At 37.9% G+C, this 26,094-nt stretch overlaps 1 protein-coding gene across 2 annotated transcripts in view; it reads right to left on the reverse strand.

Annotated features, from left to right (window-relative positions):
* LOC149933287 (fatty-acid amide hydrolase 2-B-like) overlaps positions 1 to 26,094 on the reverse strand; it is a 60,440-nt gene that overhangs the window by 12,311 nt on the left and 22,035 nt on the right. The window contains exons 4-6 of one of the 2 annotated variants that reach the window (XM_090156296.1): positions 10,651 to 10,770; positions 9,830 to 9,984; positions 7,853 to 7,951 (exon numbers count right to left, since the gene is read on the reverse strand). In XM_090156296.1, coding sequence (XP_090012422.1) covers positions 7,853 to 7,951; positions 9,830 to 9,984; positions 10,651 to 10,770 — 374 coding nt within the window. The remainder of the gene's footprint in view (positions 1 to 7,852; positions 7,952 to 9,829; positions 9,985 to 10,650; positions 10,771 to 26,094) is intronic. The other variant, XM_090156297.1, reaches the window with a different exon arrangement.

Below are 26,094 nucleotides of genomic sequence, written 5' to 3' on the forward strand. Positions count from 1 at the left end.
CTGTCGCATTCATATATATTTATGTAACATTTATTTATATTGATGTTACATTCATTTATATTGATGTAACAATTATTAATATTGATGTTACATTTTTATATTGATGTTACATTTTTATATTGATGTTACATTTTTATATTGATGTTTCATTTTTATATTGATGTTTCATTTTTATATTGATGTTTCATTTTTATATTGATGTTATATTTTTATATTGATGTTATATTTTTATATTGATGTTATATTTTTATATTGATGTTTCATTTTTATATTGATGTTACATTTTTATATTGATGTTTCATTTTTATATTGATGTTACATTCACTTAAAATGATGTCCCATTCATTTAAAATAAGGTCACATTCATTAAAATGATGTCGCAAGCAGTCACCCAGATGTCGCTTTCGAATCGAGAAGATTCGTAACAGTCATCATATGCAATCAGTGCTAACAGTTTTCTTGAATAAAACTATCGCTTCCAAAACACAAATGGAGTGCATTTAGTAGTCAGTTTCACAGGTATTATATGTTGTCGCAATGAATGAAGGTGTTGTCGCATTGGTCCGCGTTAAAGACAATTTAATATTTTTTTCAATTTTTAATATTCTGAGACTACCAATAAATTAGACCCCCTTTTTACATAACCTAATTTGTTGCATTCGTTAAAAATAGTGTTGCATTAATTTGATTGACGTCTCCTTAGATTGTTTTTTTCTATTTCTGATAAAAAATTCTGATTAAGAAATACTCTTTCTATTGACGTCGCATTTGAAGAAATGATTGTCGCATTGGTCCGCGTTAACGACGTAATTTATTTTTTTTACAAATTATGTATTTAAAATTTGGGTGCTGCCATTAAATTAGCCTCCATTTCATTTTAACCATTACTGCTCACATTCCAATCTGGTTACGAAGAACTATTTTTATTGATGTCGCATTTGGAAAAATGGTTGTCGCATTGGTCCGCGTTAACGACGTAATTAAATATTTTTTATAACATTTTTTGTTATATTTTGGGGCTGCCACTAAATTAGCTTCCTTTTTTCGTTTGTTTATTATCAGACTCCATTGTCGAGAGTGCAGTGAGTGATTGCTTTTTTGATTTCCAAGCTATCGGTGTTTTTCCACACATGATGAGATAGCCAGATGTCGACTTCCTGGTTTCGGGGTCGGAAGCCCATGAGGCGTCGCTATAGGCAATGAGTTGTGGGTTTCAGTGTACTCCATGACTAATGATTTCTTCTTCGTCGTGATGATATAATTCCACAGGTGCAGTAAATGCTTCCAGGTGTCAAGGTTATAGTTATTGTTATATTTCGCGAGGACGTTCACAGCATATAATATATCTGGGCGAGAATGGCGTGCTATATATAGTAGCCGCCCGATCATACTTCGAAAATTTACTTGTGGTTCATTCCTTTCTTCTTCTTGGTTAGATCCCGTGATCACCGTTCGAAATTTTAGAGGTTCGTAGGTCCTCTTGTAGGGAATGCCATCCAACTGTTTCTTTAAATGGTCAATATATCTCGTTTGTGACATTCGGAGTCCTTGTTCGTTTGTTTGTATGTCAACTCCCAAGAACGTTTTTACTCTTCCTAGGTCTTGGATGTCAAACTTTCCTTGTAGCAGAGCCAGGTTTTTGGTCATCACTTACTGATCTCGGGTTAAAATCAGGATATCATCTACATATACCAGAATGATACAATCCCATTGGAAACGATATACGCATTGAGATGATCTTAATTCTTGAAATCCCATCGTTTTCAGTTCTTCATCAAGTTTTTGTGCCAACAACGTCATGATTGATGAAGCCCGTAGAGGCTTTTATGTTTTTCCCATACCTTGTTGTCAGTCGTTGCGTAACCTTTTGGTATTTCCATGTAGGTTTTCTGGTCTGAAACGCCATACAAATAGGCACTTTTGATGTCTATGTGTTTATTTGAACACTTCAGGATAACAACAAGTACAAACAGAAATAAACGGACTAATAATAAATCGACCACTGGTGAGTATATTTCTTCATAGTCTGTTCCTTGCTGTTGAGCATAACCTCGTGCGACCAATCGTGCTATATGCCGAACAATCTGTCCATTCTCGTTCCTTTTTCGGACATATACCCATCGATTACCGAGTATTTTCACTTTGTCTGGTCTATGAACTGGCGTGAAGACTTCTCGTGCTTGTAGTGTCTGCACTTCTTCATCCATGGCTTTCTTCCAGTCCACTGAATTATTAGCACTCATGGCTTCTTCGTATGTTGTGGGATCATCTACATTGACGAAGCATGTTTCCATATCCCTCAGGAAATCCAAATCTGGATCTGTGCTGATATCGTTGGATCGCTGTTGCGGTGTTAAATCACAAATTCCCGAGTATGTGTTTTTCGTAGAGTAGTCAATTAGCTCTGGGTCAATATCGATCTCATTATCTCTGCAATATTCTACAAGCTCTCGTCTACTTCGGAAACATCGCTTCATATCTCCATGTCTATAGTAGATGTCATATCTTCCGGCTGTGTCTCCAGTCGTTCTCTGTCTAGCTGTACGTCGCCATTCCTTCTCTTCTGTCGCTGCTGGTCTACCAGGTGTGACATGATCAATCACTTCATCTTCAATAGTCTCTTCTTGACTGGCTGGGTGTTCCGGATGTGGTGAAGGGGACTGTCCTCTTGGCGGTGTTGGTGAAGCTGGCGCTGTAATCCTTTTCCTGGATCTGGACTTGACCCCGTGTATTTCTTCTTCACCATCTGAAAATCGTACATTATCTTCTGAACGGTTGCCTTCGTCAGTCTTGAGGTCTTCCGCTCCTTGCCCAGTATGGGTCTCGTTGAACTTTACATTATCGCTTTCAATAATCTTGTCAGTGGTTGGATCCCAGATGCGATACCCACGTGTTGAGCTGGCGCATCCGATTAGTATGCCTTTCTTCGCCGTATCTGCAAATTTATTAACACGGGTCTGTTTCGGTACAAAATAATGCGCTTGGCTTCCTATCCTCTTACAATGTTTCACAGTAGGTGTATAGCCATAGCGTTTTTCGAATGGGGTTTGTCCTGCAACTTCTTTTGCGGTAACCGATTTTTGATGTAATTGAAAGTTTTCAACAATTCAGCCCAAAAACGGGGAGGGAGGTTGCCATCTTTCAGCATGGCTCTTATTGCGTTTAGCGCTGTTCGGTTATATCTCTCCGCCGTTCCGTTCTGCTCCGGTGTATAGGCATTCGTTCGTTGGTGGTGAATACCCATATCGCTGAGAAATGTCTTCATTTTGTTGCTACAATACTCCATACCGTTATCGCTCTAGATACATACGACTTTCTGTCCAGTCTGTCGTTCCATTCTGGTGATATATTGGCGTACCTTGTCAAACACCTCCCATTTGTGTTCCATTACATCCACCACGGTTCATCGCGTATGGTCATCCATGAAGATGTAATAAATGTTCCCAGAACCTGATGGATACGCAGATGGACCCCATACATCGGTATGTATCAATTGCATCATTTTTGTTGATCGTATTATTGGGTTTCGTTTCCGGGTTAACTTTGTCATTTTTGTTTCATTACATATATCACATTGGACATTGTGATGCTTCAATTCTGGTAACCCTCGAACAGATTGGTTCCGAGACATTAGTACGATGGTATGGTCACTATGGTGACCAAGTCTCTGATGCCATAGTTGCAAATCTGAGGCTGACGAATCTGCAGCATTTGCCTCCATGAATGGTAACTGTCCTTGATATGGCTTGCCTTGCATACAATATAAGCCGCAGTTTCCCTTAAAGGCAAGTATGGTTTCACCTTTGCAGTTCTTGACTATGATCTTCTTATTACCGCCATCCCAATGATGGCCAGCCTTGTCCGTTTGGAAGCCACTTATCAGATTTCGGCACCCATTTGGGGCAAATCCAACCTTTCGTAAAACGAGAATTCTTGTCTGTCCTTGTACCTGATGTTCAATTAAGGCTTCCCCCATCCCTGTCACTGTAAAGGAACCATCATAGGATTTCATCTCAATGGGCGCTATGGGCTTTACATTGCGGAGCCACTTTTTGTCATTGCATAGGTGCATGCCTGCACCGGAGTCCCAAATCCACTCATCTGCTAACGCGTTATTGCTATCTTCTGCTGTCGACACCGTTGCGACATCATAGCACTGTCTTTCATATGTGCTGTTACTCTTTCTCTGTTCACATCGTCTTGGTTTCCGGCAATGTTTCGCTAAATGGCCTGATAATCCGCAATTGTAATAGGTTCTTGTTTCTCTAACCTCCCTTCTTCTCTCGGGCCGGTTTTTCGTTTCAGTATTGTTTCTTTTCTTTTGAGCTTGCGTGGTCATGATATCGGACGCTGGTTCATGACTGAAGTTTTTCAATCGGAGTCGATACGCTTCCGCGGTTATAGCATTCTTAACCTTCGAAACAGTCTCAAAGTCGGTATCGGACCATTGATAAATGTTTAACGCGACTCCGTTATATTCTGATGGAAAATCTTCAATCATTTGATATGATAACTCTCCGTCGGGGACTATAGCTCCCGCTTCCACTATGCAGCTGCCGCTTCCTCAACTCTGTTCAGGAAGCATTCAATTCTTTCACCTGGTTGAGGAACGCAGGTAATGAACGCTTTTCGCAACATCGCACGGCGTGTCCTTGATGACGGTTCATACGTGGTTTTCCAAATCTTCCACGCTATCACTGGATAGGTCGAGGAACTAATCAACCTTCTGATGGGTCGGGATAATGTCAGGAAGAGAAAACCCAAAGTCCAGGTTTTCCTCTCCATCTACTCTTCTAATAGGGCTGGAACTGTTGGTGGAGTTTTCTCCGCATTAATATATTTTTCGAGCCCTTTTGCCACCAAGGCCATTTTCACATCCACCTTCCAATCTGCATAATTGGTGCCATCCAGTTTAGGGAAGCTAAAAAGGTCCTCACTCTTACTCGCCGCCATACCAAAATCGAAGCCTAACTAAGCCTAACCGAAGCCTAAACTAACCCTGCACTACGCCTATTTTTCAGAGCAGGAGACTCTTAATCTTTGTTAGTATATGAATAAATATGCATGCTCACTTTTTATTTCTGACTATTTACTTTAGTTCTAATTACATACTGCTACACTAAGTAGGGGAGAAACAAGACAACTGATTCCAAACGTGTGACACAAAAAAAGAGTAATGAAAAACACAAAAATAGCAGACGACCCTTTCACTTCAAAGGGCCGAATATAAAACAAAAACAAAATATAACAAGCCTGCCATATGTGAAGCATAATCGTTTTTGAACCACACATAACCTAGTTTGTCGCATTCGTTAAAAATAGTTTCGCATTAATTCGCATTGACGTCTCTTTATATTAAAGTTAATTAAAATTATTAATTAATATGGGGGGTTACTGTTAAGTTAGCCCCCCCACTTTTTCTATTAATTTTCTCATAAAATATTTTTTCGCAATCAAAATTATATCTGTCACATTTCTTCACATTGACATGTAGTGGCTATGATATTGTATCCTGGTTGAATAACGAAATTATGGGGGCAGAGTCCGTTAATTTAGCCCCCCTTTTAATTTTAATTATATCTCGATAATGGTTAAGTCGCATCTCTTTTTCTTGTTTTCGCATTTTGTTGCATTGTGGGTGCATAAAATTGATAGACATTTTCTGGGAAATCAAAAAAGGGGGGCCAACTTAATCGGCCCCATCTATAACGCGACATAGAGGACAGTACCAAGCCTTAAGCATCAAGTATATAATTTTAAAGTATCTGAATAATAACAACCAAAAACGTGAAAAGGAAAAAAAAGGAGTAAAATTTGAAATTCAATTAAAAACTGAAATAAGCGTTTGCGGCCCAAAAATACAAAACACCTAGAAATTTCCCAAAATTAATAAAACTTTTAATTTATTTTATAAACTACCGGAATATCACGCGTGGATATTATTAGGATTGAAAAAAAGTGGTGTTGGCAACCGAAACTGTGGTGTCGGCGAACACACGACGAAAATAAGTACAACAAAAAACGTGAAAATGCCCAAAAATGTGGATTTTTTTAAATTAAAAAATTAAATAATCATTTGCGGCCAAAATAAAAAAATACCCTCGCTATCTACGTGACAAGGTCTATCAGGCGCAAGCAAAATGAATATTAAATTCAATAAGGCCGCTGTAGTTAACTTCCACTGTCCCTAATGGGGTCACTGGATCCCCAGGTGCAATCCATACTCGACCTTCTATAACCTTTCGGGGAGGGCTAAAACGTGGAAGTATAAGTCACTCTAGTCCTCAGCTGTGCGAGGGTGGGTTCCGGGCAGCCCATGGTGTCGCCTTTTGTTGGGCCATGATGAGGGCGTTTGTTTGCTATATGTGAGGCACTTCTGTCCCGGCCTGTTTATTCTCGTAGGCCGCAGTAGTGCTTAGGCGGAGCAGCGGGGTACAAATACATAGTGATATGTAGTTAACTTCACCCTAATATTTTTTTATCATCCCACTGAATGTTATGTTCAGTTTTTATTTAGGTGATTAGCTATACCATTCTCTTTGTTTTTTTATCCGTTTTTTAAAGGATACAAAACGTAAATTTAAAAAACGTATTAAAGAAAACAAAGACGCGATTTTTAAACAAAATTTAGAGAATGGTATAGCTAATCACCTAAATAAAAACTGAACATAACATTCAGTGGGATGATAAAAAATATTAGACAATAAAACAAATTGGATAAAAAGGATTTTTAAGGAAACTGTACACATTAAAAACAGAGGAAGAATAAATCAAGACAATGGACCGATGGACATAAACAATTGGGGGAAATAAAGATAAAGGAAAAGAAAAAATAATATTACATAAAAAAATTGGAAGAAGCCGAAAAGGAATGAGAATGTAAACGAATAGACTTAGTATTATAATAGACAGGCTTGAAAAGGGACTGCGGTCGGAAAGCTCGCCGAAGTTAAATTTTATTTAATAAACAACTTTTAGTCATGAAGTATCTTGTCACTTTTATTTAAAAACTTTTAAAATAGTATAAAGCCATGACTCGTAAGATTTTTAAAATTCAAGATTATGTAGCTCTTACTAAAAAAAATAGTAGTCTAGTTAGTGTAAAGTTATTTAAGTATGGTCTTAGTTAATATTTAGTTTGTATTTGTCTCAAATACAAACTTAAAACCAAGTTCTTAGACAACTTATTTTTTTAGTAAGGGAGGTCACGGAGTAGGAATGTTTTTTTTTAATATAATCAGTTGAATTACTAATGATTAGTATTTTGTTTGAAATTATCAACATTTGATTTTATCTTAAATGATGATGACTTTGAAGAAATGTTTAGTGCTAAGTTTTATCATTCATTATGTTTTTTTTTTAGATTGTGATAAATCAGAAACACCTGAAATAAGTCAGCCCCTAAAATGAATAAAAATGAAGAGTGTAGACCTTTTTCAAATGCTTAATGGTATATTATATTGGTTATTTCTTTTACCCTTAACGTACAGAACTAAATTTAGTTGGTTATACTTTCATTGGTAATATATTAGATGAACTCATTAATCACTCATTATTAACTCATTTCTATTCAGAGCAAAAATTGCTGAGAAAAATATAGTAACAACCATTACTACTAGTAACTACAATTGATTACTGTAGCTTATATAGAACTAATTACAATATTTTATTGCCAGTCAGGAATGATTTTCTAGAATCTTGCCCCATCATGAGCGTGCTCGCAGAAATTTAAAGACAAAAAATATCAGATTATCAATAAAGATAACCCCAAGACAAAACCAGTATATTTAAATTCCAAGGGTATTTTATACAAGCACCTAATATGGACCTAAATTTTTATTTATATACTCACTTTAGTTAGAGTATTTTTCATTTCTCTTGATATTGGGGTAACTATTGGATTTGTAATTTCTTCTAAACAGTAGAAAATCTTGATTTTTGACACATTAACCTAAAAAAAATCTTAAGTCATTAAAATTAATTGAAAATACTTAACAGTAATAATAGTAGGTACCCAGTTGTAAGATTTTAAATCACATGACTGAGGTAGTAGAGTGTCTTTCCAAAGAGATCTTGCATTTATAAATTCCTATCACTGGCCCAAAGCGTTAGGAAGCTTAATCAGTGTCGTTATTTTTAAATAATTACTATCCTCTAATAAATCCCCCAAAGGGCTCTCAAATTATGTGTAAGCAATTTTCCTGCCAGGTGACATCACAATGGTATTTCACACCTTTAAAACTAAAACCAAATTCAAGAGGGAGATTTTTGCAGTCTCAAAAGGGAGCCAGAATATGGAGCTTTGTTACTACCCACTCTAGTAATATCCATGAAAAAACAAGCTATCAACAGATTAGAATGGTTATTTCTCTTCTTGGATCAGAGTTAATTCATCCCAAAATGAAAAATAAGTTTCACTTTGAAAAATTCTATCAAATTAATTTTGATGAGACTTGCTATCCACTCTAAAAATATTTATTATTCCGTGACATGTTAGTTTTTTTATCATACTTCCTGACTTTACCCTTATTTTCATGTTTTAAATAACATGTGGCAGTACTGATATTGTGTGTAAATGTATTTAGCCAATTGTTTTATTGAAATAAATTGTTCACAAAAAAATGCATTTTGTAGCTAAAAAATTTGCAATTAAAACTAACAGACAATGAATTGGAAACACCAACAGAATATGACTTAATAAAAGTCCTAGAAGATCTAGCAACTGAAGTACTACATTTTATCTCTAACTAAGCTTAGTTTGTTGGTCTTTTTTTTCTAAATAAAGATTAGTTTCTCCCAATTTTGTTTTTTTTTTATTTTTGTAGACTAAAGTTCTCTTCATGTGACAGAATTTTTAAGAGGTGGTTACAAAAGTGATAGAAGAGCTTTAAACTTTGTTAAAACTAGGACGTCTCAAACCCGGAACCGGTTTTCTCCACAAAAACTTGAGCGGAACGCGCACAACCATAATCATTTCATATATTTAACATATTAAATAAGGTTAGTAAGAATGTCTAAGATTTTAATTAGAAGTATTGTAAGATATTATTTAAAATGTGAGTAAGCTATTATTTATAATGTGAGTAAGCTATTATTTATAATGTGAGTAAGCTATTATTTATAATGTGAGTAAGCTATTATTTATAATGTGAGTAAGCTATTATTTATATTGTGAGTAAGCTATTATTTATATTGTGAGTAAGCTATTATTTATATTGTGAGTAAGCTATTATTTATATTGTGAGTAAGCTATTTATTATGTTAGTAATTATGTACAAAATAAAACCTCTACACTTATTAGTTTTTTGGGCACAATGCCAAATTTTCTCTCTACTCTCGTCTCCCCGTTCTGGTACTCCACAACCCTCCCCCCCTCTGGGGACCATTTTTTTTCTCCTATCTTGTGCCGCCCTGGGTCCCCGTTCTTCTCCAAAGGTGTCCGAGGAACACAGTCAAATTTCCTCTTTCCTCTCTTGCGCCGGCCCCATTCTTCCCTCCCCCAAAGGCGATGGAGGAACACTGGAACACACAAAAATTTTCCCATTGTGATCAGGACAATCAGAGCTCCACTCACTCGCTTCGCGCGCTCGTTCGTTCGTTCCGCCCAATTATAAAAATTATTGACCTGATTGGAGTCACACATACTTGAACAGTATATTTAACTGCACCAGCTAATTTTTTTGTGTAAATGTTTTTTAAACAAACACTAACTTTATAAACATAGCCTAGTTGTTACCCAGCCAACAAAAAGAGAAAACTATTATCCTGAAGTTTGGTGTATAATTAAATTAAATTAATGATTAAATATTGAATAACACTTCAGATTTACCTTCAAGTCTAGGTTCAATCTGTCAGAATTTTTTCCAGTCAAAACTTTTAGCATTGGCTTTAGATCTGTAGCATAACGACACATTGGACCTGTTGATAAGTACTCCACAATTTTACCCTCCGCAATTGGAATCTGACCTTCACAGCTCACAATTCCTTCATTGTTAACAAGTTAATATATAATATAATTTAATACTAGTACTAATAATATAAATAACCCCAGAAGTTAAAGGAGTTATTGACAATAGTTTCAATCTAAGAAGCATTTTGCCCATGTGCCCCACTCTTCCTCAGCATTCACTCCCCCTTTCTATCTAAACATCATAAATTTCCTCTTTCCATCATGAAAGAGAGGGATGAAAATGGGCAAAGCTGCTGCTAAAAGTTCCTTGCAGAGATGCACATGTAGGGATAACAACAACATGGAGCTAAAACTGGATCTTACCCATCTGACAAATACCCAAGTGAAATTATAAAGCAAATTGCATTAGAAATATGAACCACAATGTTTAGATTTATGTTAATTAAATAAGGAATATTTATGAAAGTATGCAATCTTCCAACCGAAGTAGTCAAGAAAGAATGATTAAAAGTTATTCTTAGTTTATCCATGTTAAACTTATTTTAATAATTTCTTTGAAAAGTATGATTAACACAAAAAATTAAATTTCTAATTTCTTTATCATAACAAGACCGTTATTATCTTACCAATTAGCTACTGGAGTGAGAACTACATGAGTCTAAAAACAATTAATAATTTTAATGACAAAAACTTGTTTAAGTGTCGTTCAACTAAAATTAAGTCATGTTTATTGCTCTTACCACTGCTACTTTTATGACCAAACACTCCACAAAAAAAACAAGGCATTCTTATACTTCCACCAACATCGCTGCCAACACCTAGAATTGACCCAGCAGATCCTTGAAGTGCTGCTTCACCACCTATTAGAAATTTGCAAGGGAATAAATAACTGCATTCCTAAAATTTATTTTGTCACATAAAATTATAATGATGGATCAAAATTTGTAAGCCGAATCAGAATTTAAATTATTAAAAAGATCAATTTTTGTGGTGAGGCTAAAAATTTTCAATAATATTACTCTGTAGATTACCTACAAAACACCTAAATCAGTAAAATTTAATCAATTAGGCAAAAGCACAACTTGTAAGTTCAGCTCTTCTTAAATACTTACTAGGCAAGAAATGGGTAAATCTAAATATTAAAAGAAACCCAATGACCATCTATAAGCTCGATTATACATGCAGTAAACCTTGTTAAACTCCTTGAAATAATGACACTAAATATTGCAAAGAATTTTCTTTACTCTTTAAATACCGTTTGAGGGACTTTCAAGGGAGGTGTGAGGGGTTGGAAGTAGATTCGAAAAACGTCACTTAAAGCATACAAAAAGAACGGACAGTACCCCCGCCAGGAATTTTTAACACACAGGCCCGGTCTGATTTAAAGACCGCCCCCCCCCCCCCCCCCCATCTATAATTTTAATTTTGAAATGTCCGATTTTAAAGAATTTTCTTGAATATAGTTAAAATTTTAAAATGATTAAGTATGGCTTTTATAAATCAGGACATTTTCTTTTTAAAAGATCTAATATTGCATTAAGGTTACCACTATTCCCAATATTGTCGGCGGATGGTTAAGTGTTCCCCTGAAGTGCTAAATCTTGTTGCGCACATAAAATAATCACTTCCACGTGTGTAGATAGGACCTCTCTGTTTCTAATAACGTCTAGTCTATGGTGGCAAACTTTTGATCCACGGGATTTGGATTCCATGTAGTCTAAGTACATTTTGTAGGCTAGTTGGTGAGAAGATTTGTTGGAAGTGAAGTGTTCTTCGAATTGTCTCCCCATGTTTTTCCAATCCGAAAATCCCTTTAGAAATGCAGTGCTTCTACTGCCTAAAAAATGACGGCAACAAAAACAATACACTGCATCCTTTGCAACTGAATATTCAATCATTTGATATTTGTCATACCAAGAAGAATTGAAACCTCGATTTCTACCGCCAATTAATTTTTTAGGAAAAGGATTTAGTTTAGGCTGAACTGGAAGGCAATCTTTATCTAGACTAATATCCAAGTTATTCAACGCGTGTAAGCCCATTTCTTTTGAATTGGACACGTTGTTTGATGTATTTTGTGCATGGTTGAAGTTGGGGTTTGCAATTACTTCTGCAATTTCTCCTTCATGAGTTAGTTCCATTTCCATATCAGTACTGACGTTTGGAAGAACTTCAGCAGTATTACTAAAACAGTGACTGTTATCAGTCCCCAAGGATTCTAAACCCTTTCCCAATTCTTTGACTAGGTATTTCTCAGAACTATAGTTATGGCTTTGCGCCGACGATTTAAAAAAACGTGCCATTGCCCCTAAAAAAGCTGTTTGAATATTTTTTCTAGAATAGCTAATTCGCCTTGAAAAAGGCTTTTTGAATAATTTGGCTAGAATAGCTAATTAGCCTTGAAAAAGGCTGTTTAAAAATTAGATTAAAACAGCTAAATAGCCTTTAAAAAGGCTGTTTGGCAAAGTTAGTCTCTGAAGAGACTTAGAAAAAAATTTGACTGGGAGAGAATCGAAATTGAGATCTACCCGTTTGTTCAGGAGCAGAAAACTAAATGAAGAAACGCGCATTATCTGGGACAAGTCCGACCAACGAAGGTCTAGGTCCTTTCTCTACGATCAGTGGTCACTTATATCACGTGAATTTGCAAAAGGGACAAAGTGTAAAAAAGAAAAAACCCTAATCCCCAGGACGCTCTCTATTCAAAGTAGTGACTGGTACGATGCTTTACGCTTCGACTTCAGCTCCTCTGGGATTTCCCTTCGTTTAAGCATTGCAACGGTTTAAGTCGTATTAAGAAATCCAGTTTCTCACTTAATGCCCCCTTTTGTAGAATTCCTAGAAACTAAGCTTATGTTTATTGTGTTGGTTGGAGCTAAGTTATCACTGAGGCGAACAGGTGGTTTTTTTTTGCTGCTTTCCTTGCACGACGGACTTCCCCATCCCGGGCCAGTCTTTTGTCATATACTCTATATCAATGTTAACAGAGTACACTACCAAAAGCAGAAACCACAGAGTTCGCTGCCTTTGGTTGTGTACTCAAGTAATATTGATTTCGAGTATAGGTGGTTCAAAAGAGAAAACCTGGGGCCTGAATGCACATGCAACAGCACTGGAATTGTACTACGCATAAATTTCTAATTTTTTTATTTCATTAATACGGTTAATCTAACCCTACGCATTAATAGATTTTTATTGGATCATCTTATAAGTTTAAACTTCTTTACATAAGAGTACAGTTACAATTAAATTAAATGAGAAAAGTTCTATGAGTGATTTATATAAAAAAGTAAATGACATAATAGTATTCACCAGAGTGACGAGTTAATATGAGTCAAATAATGGGTGGTAATTATTTTTTAAAGAGGTTAATACTCTCAACGTCTTTTAACGGATTCGGAAGTTTATTCCAGTTTTGAGAACCTGATATTTTAACACTTTTCGGAGTCCTTGTCCCAAACGTTTTAACACATTTTCCAATGTAAAAATTATCTTTAGCACCTCTCGTATTAATACTGTAACAGATTCAGTCACCAGATGGCGAATGAGCCGTTATCAAATCTTGCGCCCAATTATTATTTTTAGTTTCGCCGCCAGGGCGACTCACGGCGCTTGGTGGCCAATATAAAGGCGACTACACCAAGTGCCTTGCCCTGGCTGGTTAGTTTTTTGTCCAACTTGACAGACTGTTCGTTTCCATTTTGTTTATCCCCAAAAAGAAAGAGGGAAGTATAGAAAGAGACAATGTCTAATGAAGGTCTAAATTTTATTGTAAGTTGTTAATTAATTTTCCTAAGAGGGAACAATAAATCTTGTTCTTATTTATTTTTACCGTGTCTTGATTTCTTATTATTAAGCCTTGCCTCTAATGTTCCCATATTGTAACCGTAACCGACTTAACGTGATTCATCTTAAATAAGATACGTTAATTCGAACTGGGAACGGTTACACTGGCACCCGAACTGGGGCTAGAGGTGTCTTGAAGGATGCAACGGGTCGGCCGACACCGACAGATGTCGCCCGCCTCGTTGCAGTCTCTCTCCCTTTCATATTTTTTCCGACACGGAAAACAAACGTACTTTGGTCACGTGTGACAAATTAGTTTTTTTACTTTTGTTCTTCAATATAAAAACCTGAGTCCGGCCAATCTTAAGAGAGAGAGGACAATTTTTCCCTGCCTTTGTAAATCCAACAGGATTCATTTTCTCGAGCTCTCGACTTTCAATAATTATCTCTAACGTTAAAAGGGAAAATGATAAAAAGCGAACAATTAGAATTAGATGGCCTGGACTACATTGTAAGTTTTTTTTCTGTTTAATTTTTTGTTAATTGCCACGAATAAAAATAATTATTCCATTCAATCCATTGTCATTGCTTGCGGTAGGCCTAACAATAGATTTTACGGGTCTAAACTATAACTGTAACCGTTGGCTTCGTTTATCCGTTTAAATATTTGTAAATAAGGGTAGAAGCCGGTTACATTTTGGCACCCGAGCTGGGGCCCGATTTAAATTCTATTCAGGCTGCAACTTAAGCAAGGATTGAAATGGATTTAAATGACTTTGCTCAAATGTTAGGGGCAGCGTTACAGGCGAGCCGAGGCCCGCCTGAGCCGCCGAAAGACCTAACATTTAGCGGTAAGCGTCACGAGAACGCACCTGAATTTTTAATGGCCTTAAACGATTTTAAAATGTATAAAGGATTGTCAGATCACGCGATAATGCGAATGTTACCTTTAGTATTAAAAGATCGGGCCTTGGCGTGGTATCGCCAAATTAATGGTACTTTGGAGGGAACAACGTGGGCGCAATTTCAAGGCATATTTCGGGATTATTTTTTCCCTTCTGAACAAGAAGAGAATAGCATTATTGATATGCTACAATCAGTTCAAGGGCCTAATGAAACAATTGATAAATTCTTCGGAAGAATTATTAAAGTAAATCAACAATTGTCACATCCACAATCGGATGTAGCCTTAATGGCGATCTTAAAACGAAATATACGCCCTGAAATTAGACTTCAAATTGTAACAACCTCTATTCATAGTTTAGCTTCCTTACAAGTAAAATGTAACTTAATAGAGTCCGCATTAAAAGGGGTAAACCCTCGAAACTTTCCCAATAAGTATGATTCGAAACCGAGTCATCATAGCCCACATTCTCAGAATTCGTATCGTCCGCATAACCAAAAGCAACGATCAGCGTAATTCCAATTCGCGTAACGAAAAAGATAATCAACAATCGTCTACGGGAGCGACGGCTCCAAGTCAAAACGACGTATCTTCCAAAACGGGACCACGAGGTAACAACTCGAAAGTACGATGTTATAATTGTAACGGCTTCGGACATATTTCGACAAAATGTCCATCACCCTCAAACTCAAGCGGGGAGCGCAAAAACGGGTACCGCGCCCCCGACAAAAATCAAGCAAACCCGAAAAGATTTTAGGCGCTTTTCAGAAAAAATCGGTTGACCCCCCTATAGCAATTAAGGTCAATTTTTTACACGGTTCTCGCATTGCTCGTCTAGATTCAGGGGCAGACGCCTCGTTTATGAGTTTAGAGCAATGGCGAGAACTTCAAGAAAAATTAGGCAATAAATTAGATTTTCCCACTCAGGATGAGGTTGAATGTATCATATTAGGAGATGGTAAATATACGTTTACTAAGGGCTCGGCAGTAGTGTCGTTTTCCATAAAAGGAAGACACTACGAGCATGAATTTTTAATCGTACCATCTCTTCTATGCGATTTCATCCTGGGTCATGATTTTTTACAAACAAGTCTCCGCTGTTATAGATTTCGGTCGAGGTACGTGTACCCTCGGAAATCAGGAGATTGTTTTTGAAAAGAATAAAGTGCAAAAGGGACCATCGCCTCTAGTTATAGAGGATGTTACAAAAGCGGTCAACCAAAGTAATCTGCCATACTCCCGCCGTATGGATTTAAAAGCCCTTTTATTAAGATTCCCCGAGGTATTCTCTCGAAAAGAAGGAAAAACGAGTCTAGTTTATCATGAAATACACACAGAGGACGCACCTCCAGTCTCTAGTCGACCATACAGGGTTAGTGAAGAAAAACGACGTGAAATTGAAAGGCAAATTCAACAAAGGATGAAAGACCATGTCATAAAACCCTCGACTAGTCCCTGGGCGTCGCCCGTCGTGTTAGTAAATCAGAAAAACGGTAAAATTCGATTTTGTGTCGATTACCGTAAATTGAATAAGATCACGAGAAAAGACCCGTATCCCCTTCCGCGAATCGAAGAAATGCTTAGTAGAATGAAAAAAGCTAAATTCATAACAGCATTAGATTTACGATCAGGTTATTGGCAGATCGAAATGCATCCAGATAGCGCGCCGAAAACAGCATTTATCACGGAGTCCGGTAAATACCAATTCAATGTAATGGCGTTTGGGCTCACAAATGCGCCATCGTCATTCCAGCGGTTGGTGGACGAACTATTCCGTGATGGCGCTCAGTTTGATATATGTGTCTATCTGGATGACATTCTCGTAGTTTCCGATGACTGGGATCAACATCTGATTAATTTAGAATATGTCCTAGCACAATTAAGAAGTGCCGGTTTAACTTTAAAAATTGAAAAATGCGATTTTGCAAGAACCGAAGCTAAAATACTGGGACATATAGTTAACGAGACGGGAATCCACATAGACAAATCTAGATTCGAAGCCATCGAAAAATTTCCCGCACCTCGTAACGTAAAACAAATCCAGCGTTTTCTCGGTCTTACGGGCTGGCATTCACGTTTTATTCCGAATTACTCGATTTTAGCCGAACCACTGAATAGGCAAAAACGTAAGAATATTCCTTTCCAATGGGGACCCGAACAGCAACGCTCGTTTGAATCATTAAAAGACGCGATATATCACGCTGGCCCACTCTCGACTTATAGGTCAGAAAGTCCGTGCATATTAACTACGGACGCTTCTGACCTGGGAGTGGCCGCGATGCTAAGTCAGATTCAAGACGGCGTTGAGGTCCCGTTGGCATACGCGAGCAGGCTTTTAAGAGCTGCCGAATTGCGTTACACAACAATGGAAAAGGAATGTTTGGCTATTCATTGGGGTGTCAAAAAGTTTCGGTGTTTTTTGGAAAGTCTACCGTTTACTGTGGTGACGGATCACAAGTCACTACAGTGGTTATATAACGTGAAGGACCCGAATGCACGCCTAGTAAGATGGGCTATGTTTTTGCAGTCATTTCAATTTAAAATTGTTTATAAAAAAGGAGTAGAAAACGTAGTAGCGGATGCGCTTTCTCGCGCACCGATCGGTCTGGCAGCCATGGAGCTTCGTAATGTCAATCCCGACAATCAGGGGGGTTCTATAATATTACCTCCCCCTCCTCACGCTATGTTCAATGTGTTTGACTTATCAGACGTACAAACCGCTCAAATTGAGGACGCGGAAACTAAGGACATTATAGATAGGTTAGCAGAGGGAAATGAGAAATTGGGAAGACTTTTCGAAGTCGTAAATGGCGTGTTATACCGTCGGCCGTGGGGAACGTTACCCCGAAAAATTTATCTACCGCTACGTTTTCGAAAAGAAACTCTCCGGTTATTACATGACCATCCAACGTCCGCACATAGAGGACGCGATAAGACTTTAGCCAAGGTACGCTTTCGGTATTTCTGGCCCAAAATGAGGCAGGACGTGCAACATTATGTACGTGGCTGTCTTGTTTGTCAACAATATAAAAGTAGGAATCGAAAAACTCCAGGTTTAATGATGGCCACTGAAACAACGGGTCCCTGGGACATGGTAGGGGTCGATATTTTAGGGCCCTTACCGATGACTGTCCGACGTAACAGGTTCCTCATTGTTTTCGTGGACTATTTTACGAAATTCGTGGAGTTGGTTCCGGTGAAACGTATCACAGCGGAAATATGCTGCGATGCGTTCACAAAGCTTATATTGCGTTGGGGTTTCCCACGACGTATCTTTAGCGACCAAGGCCGACAGTTTGTATCCACTCTATGGGACGGTACTTGTAAACTTTTGAAGGTCAAAATGAAAACTTCTAGCGGGTATCATCCCCAGAGCAATATAGTAGAGCGGTTGAATCGCGTAATCGGCGAAATGATTTCCATGTATGTCGGAAACGAACACCGACGATGGGATCAGTCCTTGGAATTCTTGCAATTCGCCATCAATTCTGCGACCTTTCCCAGGGTGCGACATATCATTCCGCGAAATTAAGCCCGAAATGGGAAGGGCCATATCGTGTCATCCGACAAGTCACCCCACTCGTGTACGAATTGGAAGACGCCTTGACTAACGTCAACAGAGGTCTCAAACACATCAGCCAGTTGAAATTGTATTGGACCAATTTCGATGTTATCATTCCTGATGAGGCTGACAACGCCGCTGATGAGCCTCAACCTTCTGGTTCCGTACAATCAACTCATGTTCCATTTGCACAAGACGTCGACGCCGAGGTTGACGACTCTATGGCCGAACAGGATGACACCTGGGAACCGTCTTCAATCCTAGAGGGTCCGACAACTTCAGAAGAAACAGGCATCAGAGACGTCGCGGCAAGACCATCAGCATCTTCGGACAATGAATCCGACTCAGAGTCGTCTTCATCTCTGCCCGGAGACCCTGATAATCCAACACCAGAGGTCGATATTCCGCAGGGCGATACAAGATGGTTAAAACCCCTGACTCTGGGTTGGATTCGGGAACTGTGTTACCGAAAAACGGTGACTAAAAAAGGGCTGGTATTGGATATTTATTATTATCCGCCCTTACACCCGAATTGCCGCCTGCGATCACTAGCAGACGTCGATCGATATTTGCAGGCTAACAAACTAACTAATCTCGAAAAGTCTGACTTTTCGTTTACCCGAGAGGCCGTATCCAAACCTCCTTGGGAAAGGATACGCCGGGCCGGGGTTAAGGTACAATGACCCACTCTAACCACTTCATTTTGTTTTAGGGAAATATCAGGTACCCATGAGATATTGGTCTACTACCACCCCGATCACGACACCATGACAGAAATCGTCCCAGCGCTGCTAGATCTCAGTATGCCGTGCGAAATAATAACCACCACTTTGGCAAAAGAACTGAACTATACAAAGTTCGAACTAATCAACGATGACGATACGACAGACTTCGTATCACGAGCAAGACACTTCCCCCTTTGGTTACTCCGTGGGAAGCTTCGTGACCTGAATATCGAGGTGCACCATCGAAAAATAACGCTGGCGAACGTACTCATTATCAAGGACCGCCGACCCCTTTTGGTGTTGGGACCCTGGACCCTCAAGGAGGCCAAGATTCAATATTGTCCGTGTACCTTCTGTCTTGGACAAAATGGTGGATTGCGCCATTATCCGCGCCTTGGAGGCCCGGACGCCCATCACGTTCTGCAAGCTCAGTGGGTGGCCAGCCACGCTGGCGTCATCCAGACCCCTCTCCCGGAAACAATATCAGCAGAGAACCTCGACGATCTCATGGATGTCGGGCAACTCACCCCCCCATCATCGCCGGATACTCTTTCCATCAGCCCTGATATACAATTGCTGAACGAACTATTGACCGATGTAAAGGACAATGCATCATCGAAGTTTTCTGCAGCAGCAACATCCACAAAAAGTGACTATTCCTCAGAGCCGCCGCGAGCAAAGTCCCGCAAAGACGGTCGCCGAACAGATCAAAAAGTCGTGCAAACCTCCACCTGCAAAACCAGAAGGGACATCCTTTGGACCGTCGGCACATGCCACCCATGTCTGTGGGGCATGCAATTGCCATCTACTGACCACGACAATGACCACTAAACCTCCGACTGCTACCGCCAGTCCATTAAAAATGCCAATAGATGAATCCACCATGACCTGCTACCGGTGTCGCCAAAAGGGACATCGTGTGAGCCGCTGCCCGCAGGCCCCTAAACCCAAGGTCAAGCGACCTCACCTCTAAAAACGTTTTTTTTATATATACACATATGTCATACGGGTTCCGGCCACAGTGTTGTGCCTAAACGATTTTTTTTTGTGGGGTGGAGGATGCAACGGGTCGGCCGACACCGACAGATGTCGCCCGCCTCGTTGCAGTCTCTCTCCCTTTCATATTTTTTCCGACACGGAAAACAAACGTACTTTGGTCACGTGTGACAAATTAGTTTTTTTACTTTTGTTCTTCAATATAAAAACCTGAGTCCGGCCAATCTTAAGAGAGAGAGGACAATTTTTCCCTGCCTTTGTAAATCCAACAGGATTCATTTTCTCGAGCTCTCGACTTTCAATAATTATCTCTAACGTTAAAAGGGAAAATGATAAAAAGCGAACAATTAGAATTAGATGGCCTGGACTACATTGTAAGTTTTCTTTCTGTTTAATTTTTTGTTAATTGCCACGAATAAAAATAATTATTCCATTCAATCCATTGTCATTGCTTGCGGTAGGCCTAACAATAGATTTTACGGGTCTAAACTATAACTGTAACCGTTGGCTTCGTTTATCCGTTTAAATATTTGTAAATAAGGGTAGAAGCCGGTTACAAGGTAATTAATAAGAGGTTATCGAGAATTTGATTTAATGTCGGTACAAGATTTAGTAGCCAACGCATAAAAAATTATGCCATAATCGATAATCGGTTTAATGAAGGTATTAAAAATTAATCTAAGTGAGTCGGTCGAGATATGACTTTGAAGAGGTTTCATCAGCCATAGCTTGCCATAGTACCATTATAAATAGAGGAGATGGCGTTTGCAGCTGCATTCTTTTCCCGGTTATGGGAGAAAAGCATCATTTTAGTTTTTTCTTTGTTAAGGCATAGGCCTTTATTGGTCAAGGCCTGTTCAAGTGAAAATAAATCACTTTCACCATTAGAAATTAGTGTAGTTAGGTCAGCATTGGCCGATGAGACTGCATTATCGTCAGCGTATTCATTAGCTATAGAATGAATAAGGCTCTTATGAAGGTCCATGGATTAAACATTAAGATAACTACAAACAAAAATTTAAGACTACTATTACATAGTAAAATGTAAAAATATTTATTTAAAACATTATACAACATGACTAGTTTCCCTACCGTTCAGTAACCTCATCAGGTGTGTACTGATAAATATTTTAACATTTTACTATGCAATAGTGGTGTTAAATTTTTATTTGTAGTTGTTACTAATCCGAATAAGCTCCACCATATGTCTAGCCCCTATGTATGATGAGTGTCATCTGCTAGTTTTTCTGTTTGTTTTATTGTGTTATTGACTGAATGAATAAAAGAACTCATTGTTATTTTACCGGCTTATTGGCGAATGAATAAAAGAGCTTGTTATTTTACCGGTAATAGTATTGGCATCTTTTTTTTAACTGTCCCATATTATAAGCCTGATGCACTTAAGAAGCCTTAGCTCATAAGTAATAGAGATATAGGCAACACCAGTTATTTCAAGACTCCACCAAAAAAAATGAAAATCTCCTGAACCAACTTTTGGATCCAGGGCTCAAATATTAGTACTATAAATGAAACCAATCAGATAGAAAAATTGATCGGAATAGTGATAGTGGCGCTATATTAAAAACTGATAAGAGAAAAGTTACTCATCTTGGATTTTAAATTGATATTAAAACATTGCGGGGGCTTAAGAAAAATGATTGGGATAGTGATAGTGGCGCCATCCTAATGATTCTGAGAGGTAAATAGGAAAAAAGTGCCCATCTTTGTGCACAGTCAGACAAGCCAGAATCACTGAATAATGAGAACTAAATAACTTTCTGTAAAGGTCTAAAATGTGCTTATTAGAACATTTATTGACTGCATAGTATACAATCACATAATTGAGGTTGTTAATTTTTTAAATAAATACTCTATTGATATTCTTCGCCTTTCAGAAACATGGCTTAAGGATCCTTTAAGGATATAGTTATTGATTACCAAACTATATATAGCAGGGGACCTTGGGATATGTGATGCCACTTGATTGGCAGCTTTAAAATTTGTTATAGTTGGGTCATATATCACAAGTACGATATAGTATGAACAACGAGATTAAAATCCTTGGCGGACCAATAGATTCAGAAGCATATTGGTTCCAACAGCTAATCTTACAATCAACTAGAAATAACTTGAAAACTAGTACCAGTCCATCATAGATCATACACACAAGAATTGTGCATGCGGCTAACCCATTGGGTATTTCAGCAATAATTTTGTGCATTCCGAAGATAAAATACTCCAAACTGTTCAAAAGGTTATCAAAGTACAGAAGTATAGAGAATCATTCGCAGAATCTCTTTTAAAAGATACACTAGGCCAGAAAATGAAGGGCATTGAAGATTCTGATGTTGGCGTCGCTATATTAAATTCTACAATAACCAACACATGCACCTGCGTGATATCTATGTTCAAAAATGTAGAACTCCAGGCTTAAGATACTTCAAGGAACAATTAAAATTAACAGGAACCAAGTGACTAACATTCTCTCAAAAAAAATACTTTAAAAATATCTATACTAGTAATTGAAGTATCATAAACACGCATAGAGAAATAACTTCTGAATTCAGCAAATTATATATGGCTGAAAATCAGGAGAAACCTAAAGAGTCTTTATGGTCTCAAACAGTCACCACGATGTTGGAATGAGATAATAGACAAGATTCCCTGTAAGGCCTTTGCTGTACTCTGCATAGGATATTGTAAATGTCGTCTGCAAAGTCAATGCAGACACTTTAGCAGACTAATGTTGTCTGCTAAACATAACAGACAATATAGCAGACGAATTTCGTCTGCAAACCAAAACTAAAACTTTACTTGTTGTGTCATGTTCTTTTGAGAGAGAGATGTGTATTTTGACATTCTAACTTTTGGTCTTCATTAAACTTAATTATATTTCATTTAAAGATGTCTAGATTATTTACTAATTGCCATTAATCCCCCACAATTGGTAGCAGACTGTGGTTAGATCATTTAGAGAAAGTAATTAGAATGTTTAGTTTGAATTGGCAATTAGTGTAGGGACCTAGGCTTAGCTGAGTGTATAATAGAACCAGACAATAGAACTAGATTGAAGAAAGAATTATTTACAATATTTACAAAAGATGGATAAACAGAATATAACTATAGGAACATCTTTTTCATTTAATAAGTTAAATGATGAAAATTATGTGAACTGGAAGTTCAACATGAAAATGGCCTTGTTAGATTTTGGCCTTTGGGGGATTATTGATGAAACAGATGAAGACCCTGGGGAAGAGGCTGATGCTAAAGTTAAAGAAAGATATGAAACTAGAAAACAAAGAGCATTGTCAAAATTGTCATTGGGTGTTGATGACCAACACAAGAACTTATTGTCACAGTATGATACGGCTGTGGAGGTTTGGACTGCACTTCAAGAGTTATATGAGCCAAAGTCAAGGGCTCGGATAGCATCCTTACGTAATGCATTTCTAAGTTTGAAATATAATCTACCTGAGAGTATGTCTGGATTTTTAGGGAGAGTTAGTGCTGCGGCTGAACAATTAGAATTAGCTAGTCGAACTTTAGCCCCAGATGAGATAGCATACCAGCTGATTTGTAGACTACCAGAACAGTATGAGAACACCATTCAGAGAACATATCAACTAGATGATGCAGAATTTACTCCAGACAAAGTCAAAGCTCTACTTGTAGCTGAATACGAAAGACAGAAACTAGTACAAAAGGATGAAGAGAAGACCGATAAACAGGGCGGATTTTCATCTTTACAATACAGACAGACTGATCAACAGAGAAATAGATTTACACAGCAAAGACGTGGGATTTCCCGTGGTCGGGGTGGTAGTCAAAATGCAAGTACACATCAAAGTTTTGTATGTTATAAATATGGAAAAACTGGACATATAGCGAAAAATTGTCAAGGAAATATTCAAATAGATGCCAGACAAAGACATCAAAGAGGAAATAGACAGGATCGCAACCAGAACAAACCAGCGGGAAAAGGTTACTCTAGTGGTTGGGACAATAACAGTTCATATGGGAATGCATATTTTGCTTCAGTGATGATATCAACATCAGATAGAGATTCCTGGATTTTTGATTGTGGTGCTACTCACCATTTCTGTCATACAAGAGAATGGTTCGTTGAATATCGAGAAATAGACGTACCGATTGATATTGCTCAAGGAGAAGCAAAGGCTCTTGGAACCGGAGTTGTTAATATGATAGTCAAGACACCATATGGAGAAGAATTAATACATTTGACAGATGTATTTTACGTTCCAAATTACAACAGAAATTTATTATCAGCGAGAAGATTCGATAATAATGGGTGTAAGATCATAATAGTTAATGGATCTATTAAAGTGTATGGAGTTGACCAGAAATTAGTTTTATCATCAACATTGGCTGGAAATAATTTATATGTTGTTGATGCATATATTCCAAGTACAGATGGACACACAGAGAACCGATCATTAAAGCCTAGATGTAACGCAAGTTTAACTATTGATACTGCTAGATGGCATCAAAGATTGGGGCACCCTTCAGTGAAACGAATGAAAGAATTACAGAGTAAAGATGGTTCATGGCTTACCAGAATTTAAAGGTGAAATTGATCATTGTATACCCTGTAAAGTGGCAAAATCAACAAAGACCGCTTCAAAGGCTATACCAGATATATCCACAAAAGAACCTTTAGAGCTTGTTCACAGTGACATTTGGGGTCCCGCACCCGTTACATCTTTAGGAGGTTCAAAGTATTTTATCAGTTTCATAGATGACTACACTAGAAAAACTACAGTTTACGTTATGAAGAATAAAAGTGAAGCTTATGAGAGGTATAAAGATTATAAAGTCATGGCTGAAAGGCAAACTGGATTGAAACTGAAGAAACTTCGCACCGACAATGGTTTGGAATATTGTGCCAAATATTTTGAGGAAGGTTGTAGAAAGGATGGAGTGACTTTGCAAAGAACTAACACATACAGCCCACAGATGAATGGAATTGCTGAGAGATTCAACCGGACAGCATTAGAAGGAATTAGAGCGTTGCTGGAAGATGCCAGATTACCACATTACATATGGGGAGAAGTATTACACACAGTGGTATATCTATCAAACAGATTACCTCATTAAAAAGTACCAGATGTGACACCAGAGGGACGATGGAGAAAAACTACACCATCATTACGCCATCTTAAGCTTTTGTACCACAACCACACCGTAACAAATTTGAAAGAAGAGCGAAGATGGGCATCATGGTGGGCTATGCTATAGTAACGAAAGGATATTGCATATGGTTTCCCGAGGAAAGAAAAGTTGTGGAAACTAAACATGTTTCTTTCAATGAGAGTAAATTAGGTATCAGGTTATTAAAAGAAACAAGAGAAGAGATTTATGAACCAGTAAAAGAAATATGGTCAGAAGAAATTGAAGATGATTTGTTGTCGCAAGAAAGTAATTCAGGAGAATCAGAAACCTCATCACAAGAAGAGAGTAGTGCGATGATGATGTTAGAGAAGAATTACCACCACCACCACCAACACCGCCTCAACCTGTAGTTCCATGTTGGAGACAGGAAGAAAAAGCTAGAAAGACAGGCGACAGAATTGATGTTTATCATTATGACAACATTACGAATCAGAAAATAAGATCTGAACCTGAAATGAAGTGCTATTTAACCTATCGAGGTGAACAGTATAACCCAAGTGATTTCAATTTCAAAGCTACTAAACAACAACTTAAAGGACAGCAAAAGAATGGAACAGGGAATATTGAAGGCAGATGTGTAGAAATACCATCAACATATGAAGAAGCTATTGAAAGTCTAGATACTGAGAAATGGCAAGATGCTATGAAAACTGAGATCAAAACCATTCAAGATAGAGAAGTTTACGAGGTTGTTACAAAACCAACTAACAAGAAACTTATTGGAACTAAATGGGTTTACGATGTGAAAAAGAATGCTAATGGAGAAATCAGTAGATTTAAAGCAAGATTAGTTGCACAAGGATTTTCTCAAATTCCTGGAAGAGACTTTAACCAGACCTATGCACCTGTAGTTAATTTTACACTGATTCGAGTTTGCATATTGCTATTAGTGGCTTGTTTCGGATGGCATAATTGTCACATGGATGTAAAAGGAGCATACCTGTATGGCTCATTAGATGAAGAAATTTATGTAAAACAACCCAAAGGTTTTGTCCAAGTAGGGGACCAAGAAGGAGAATAT

Source organism: Leiobunum rupestre, chromosome 8 (assembly GCF_980474605.1).
Source record: "Leiobunum rupestre chromosome 8, qqLeiRupe1.1.hap1, whole genome shotgun sequence".
Classification (NCBI taxonomy): domain Eukaryota; kingdom Metazoa; phylum Arthropoda; class Arachnida; order Opiliones; family Sclerosomatidae; genus Leiobunum; species Leiobunum rupestre.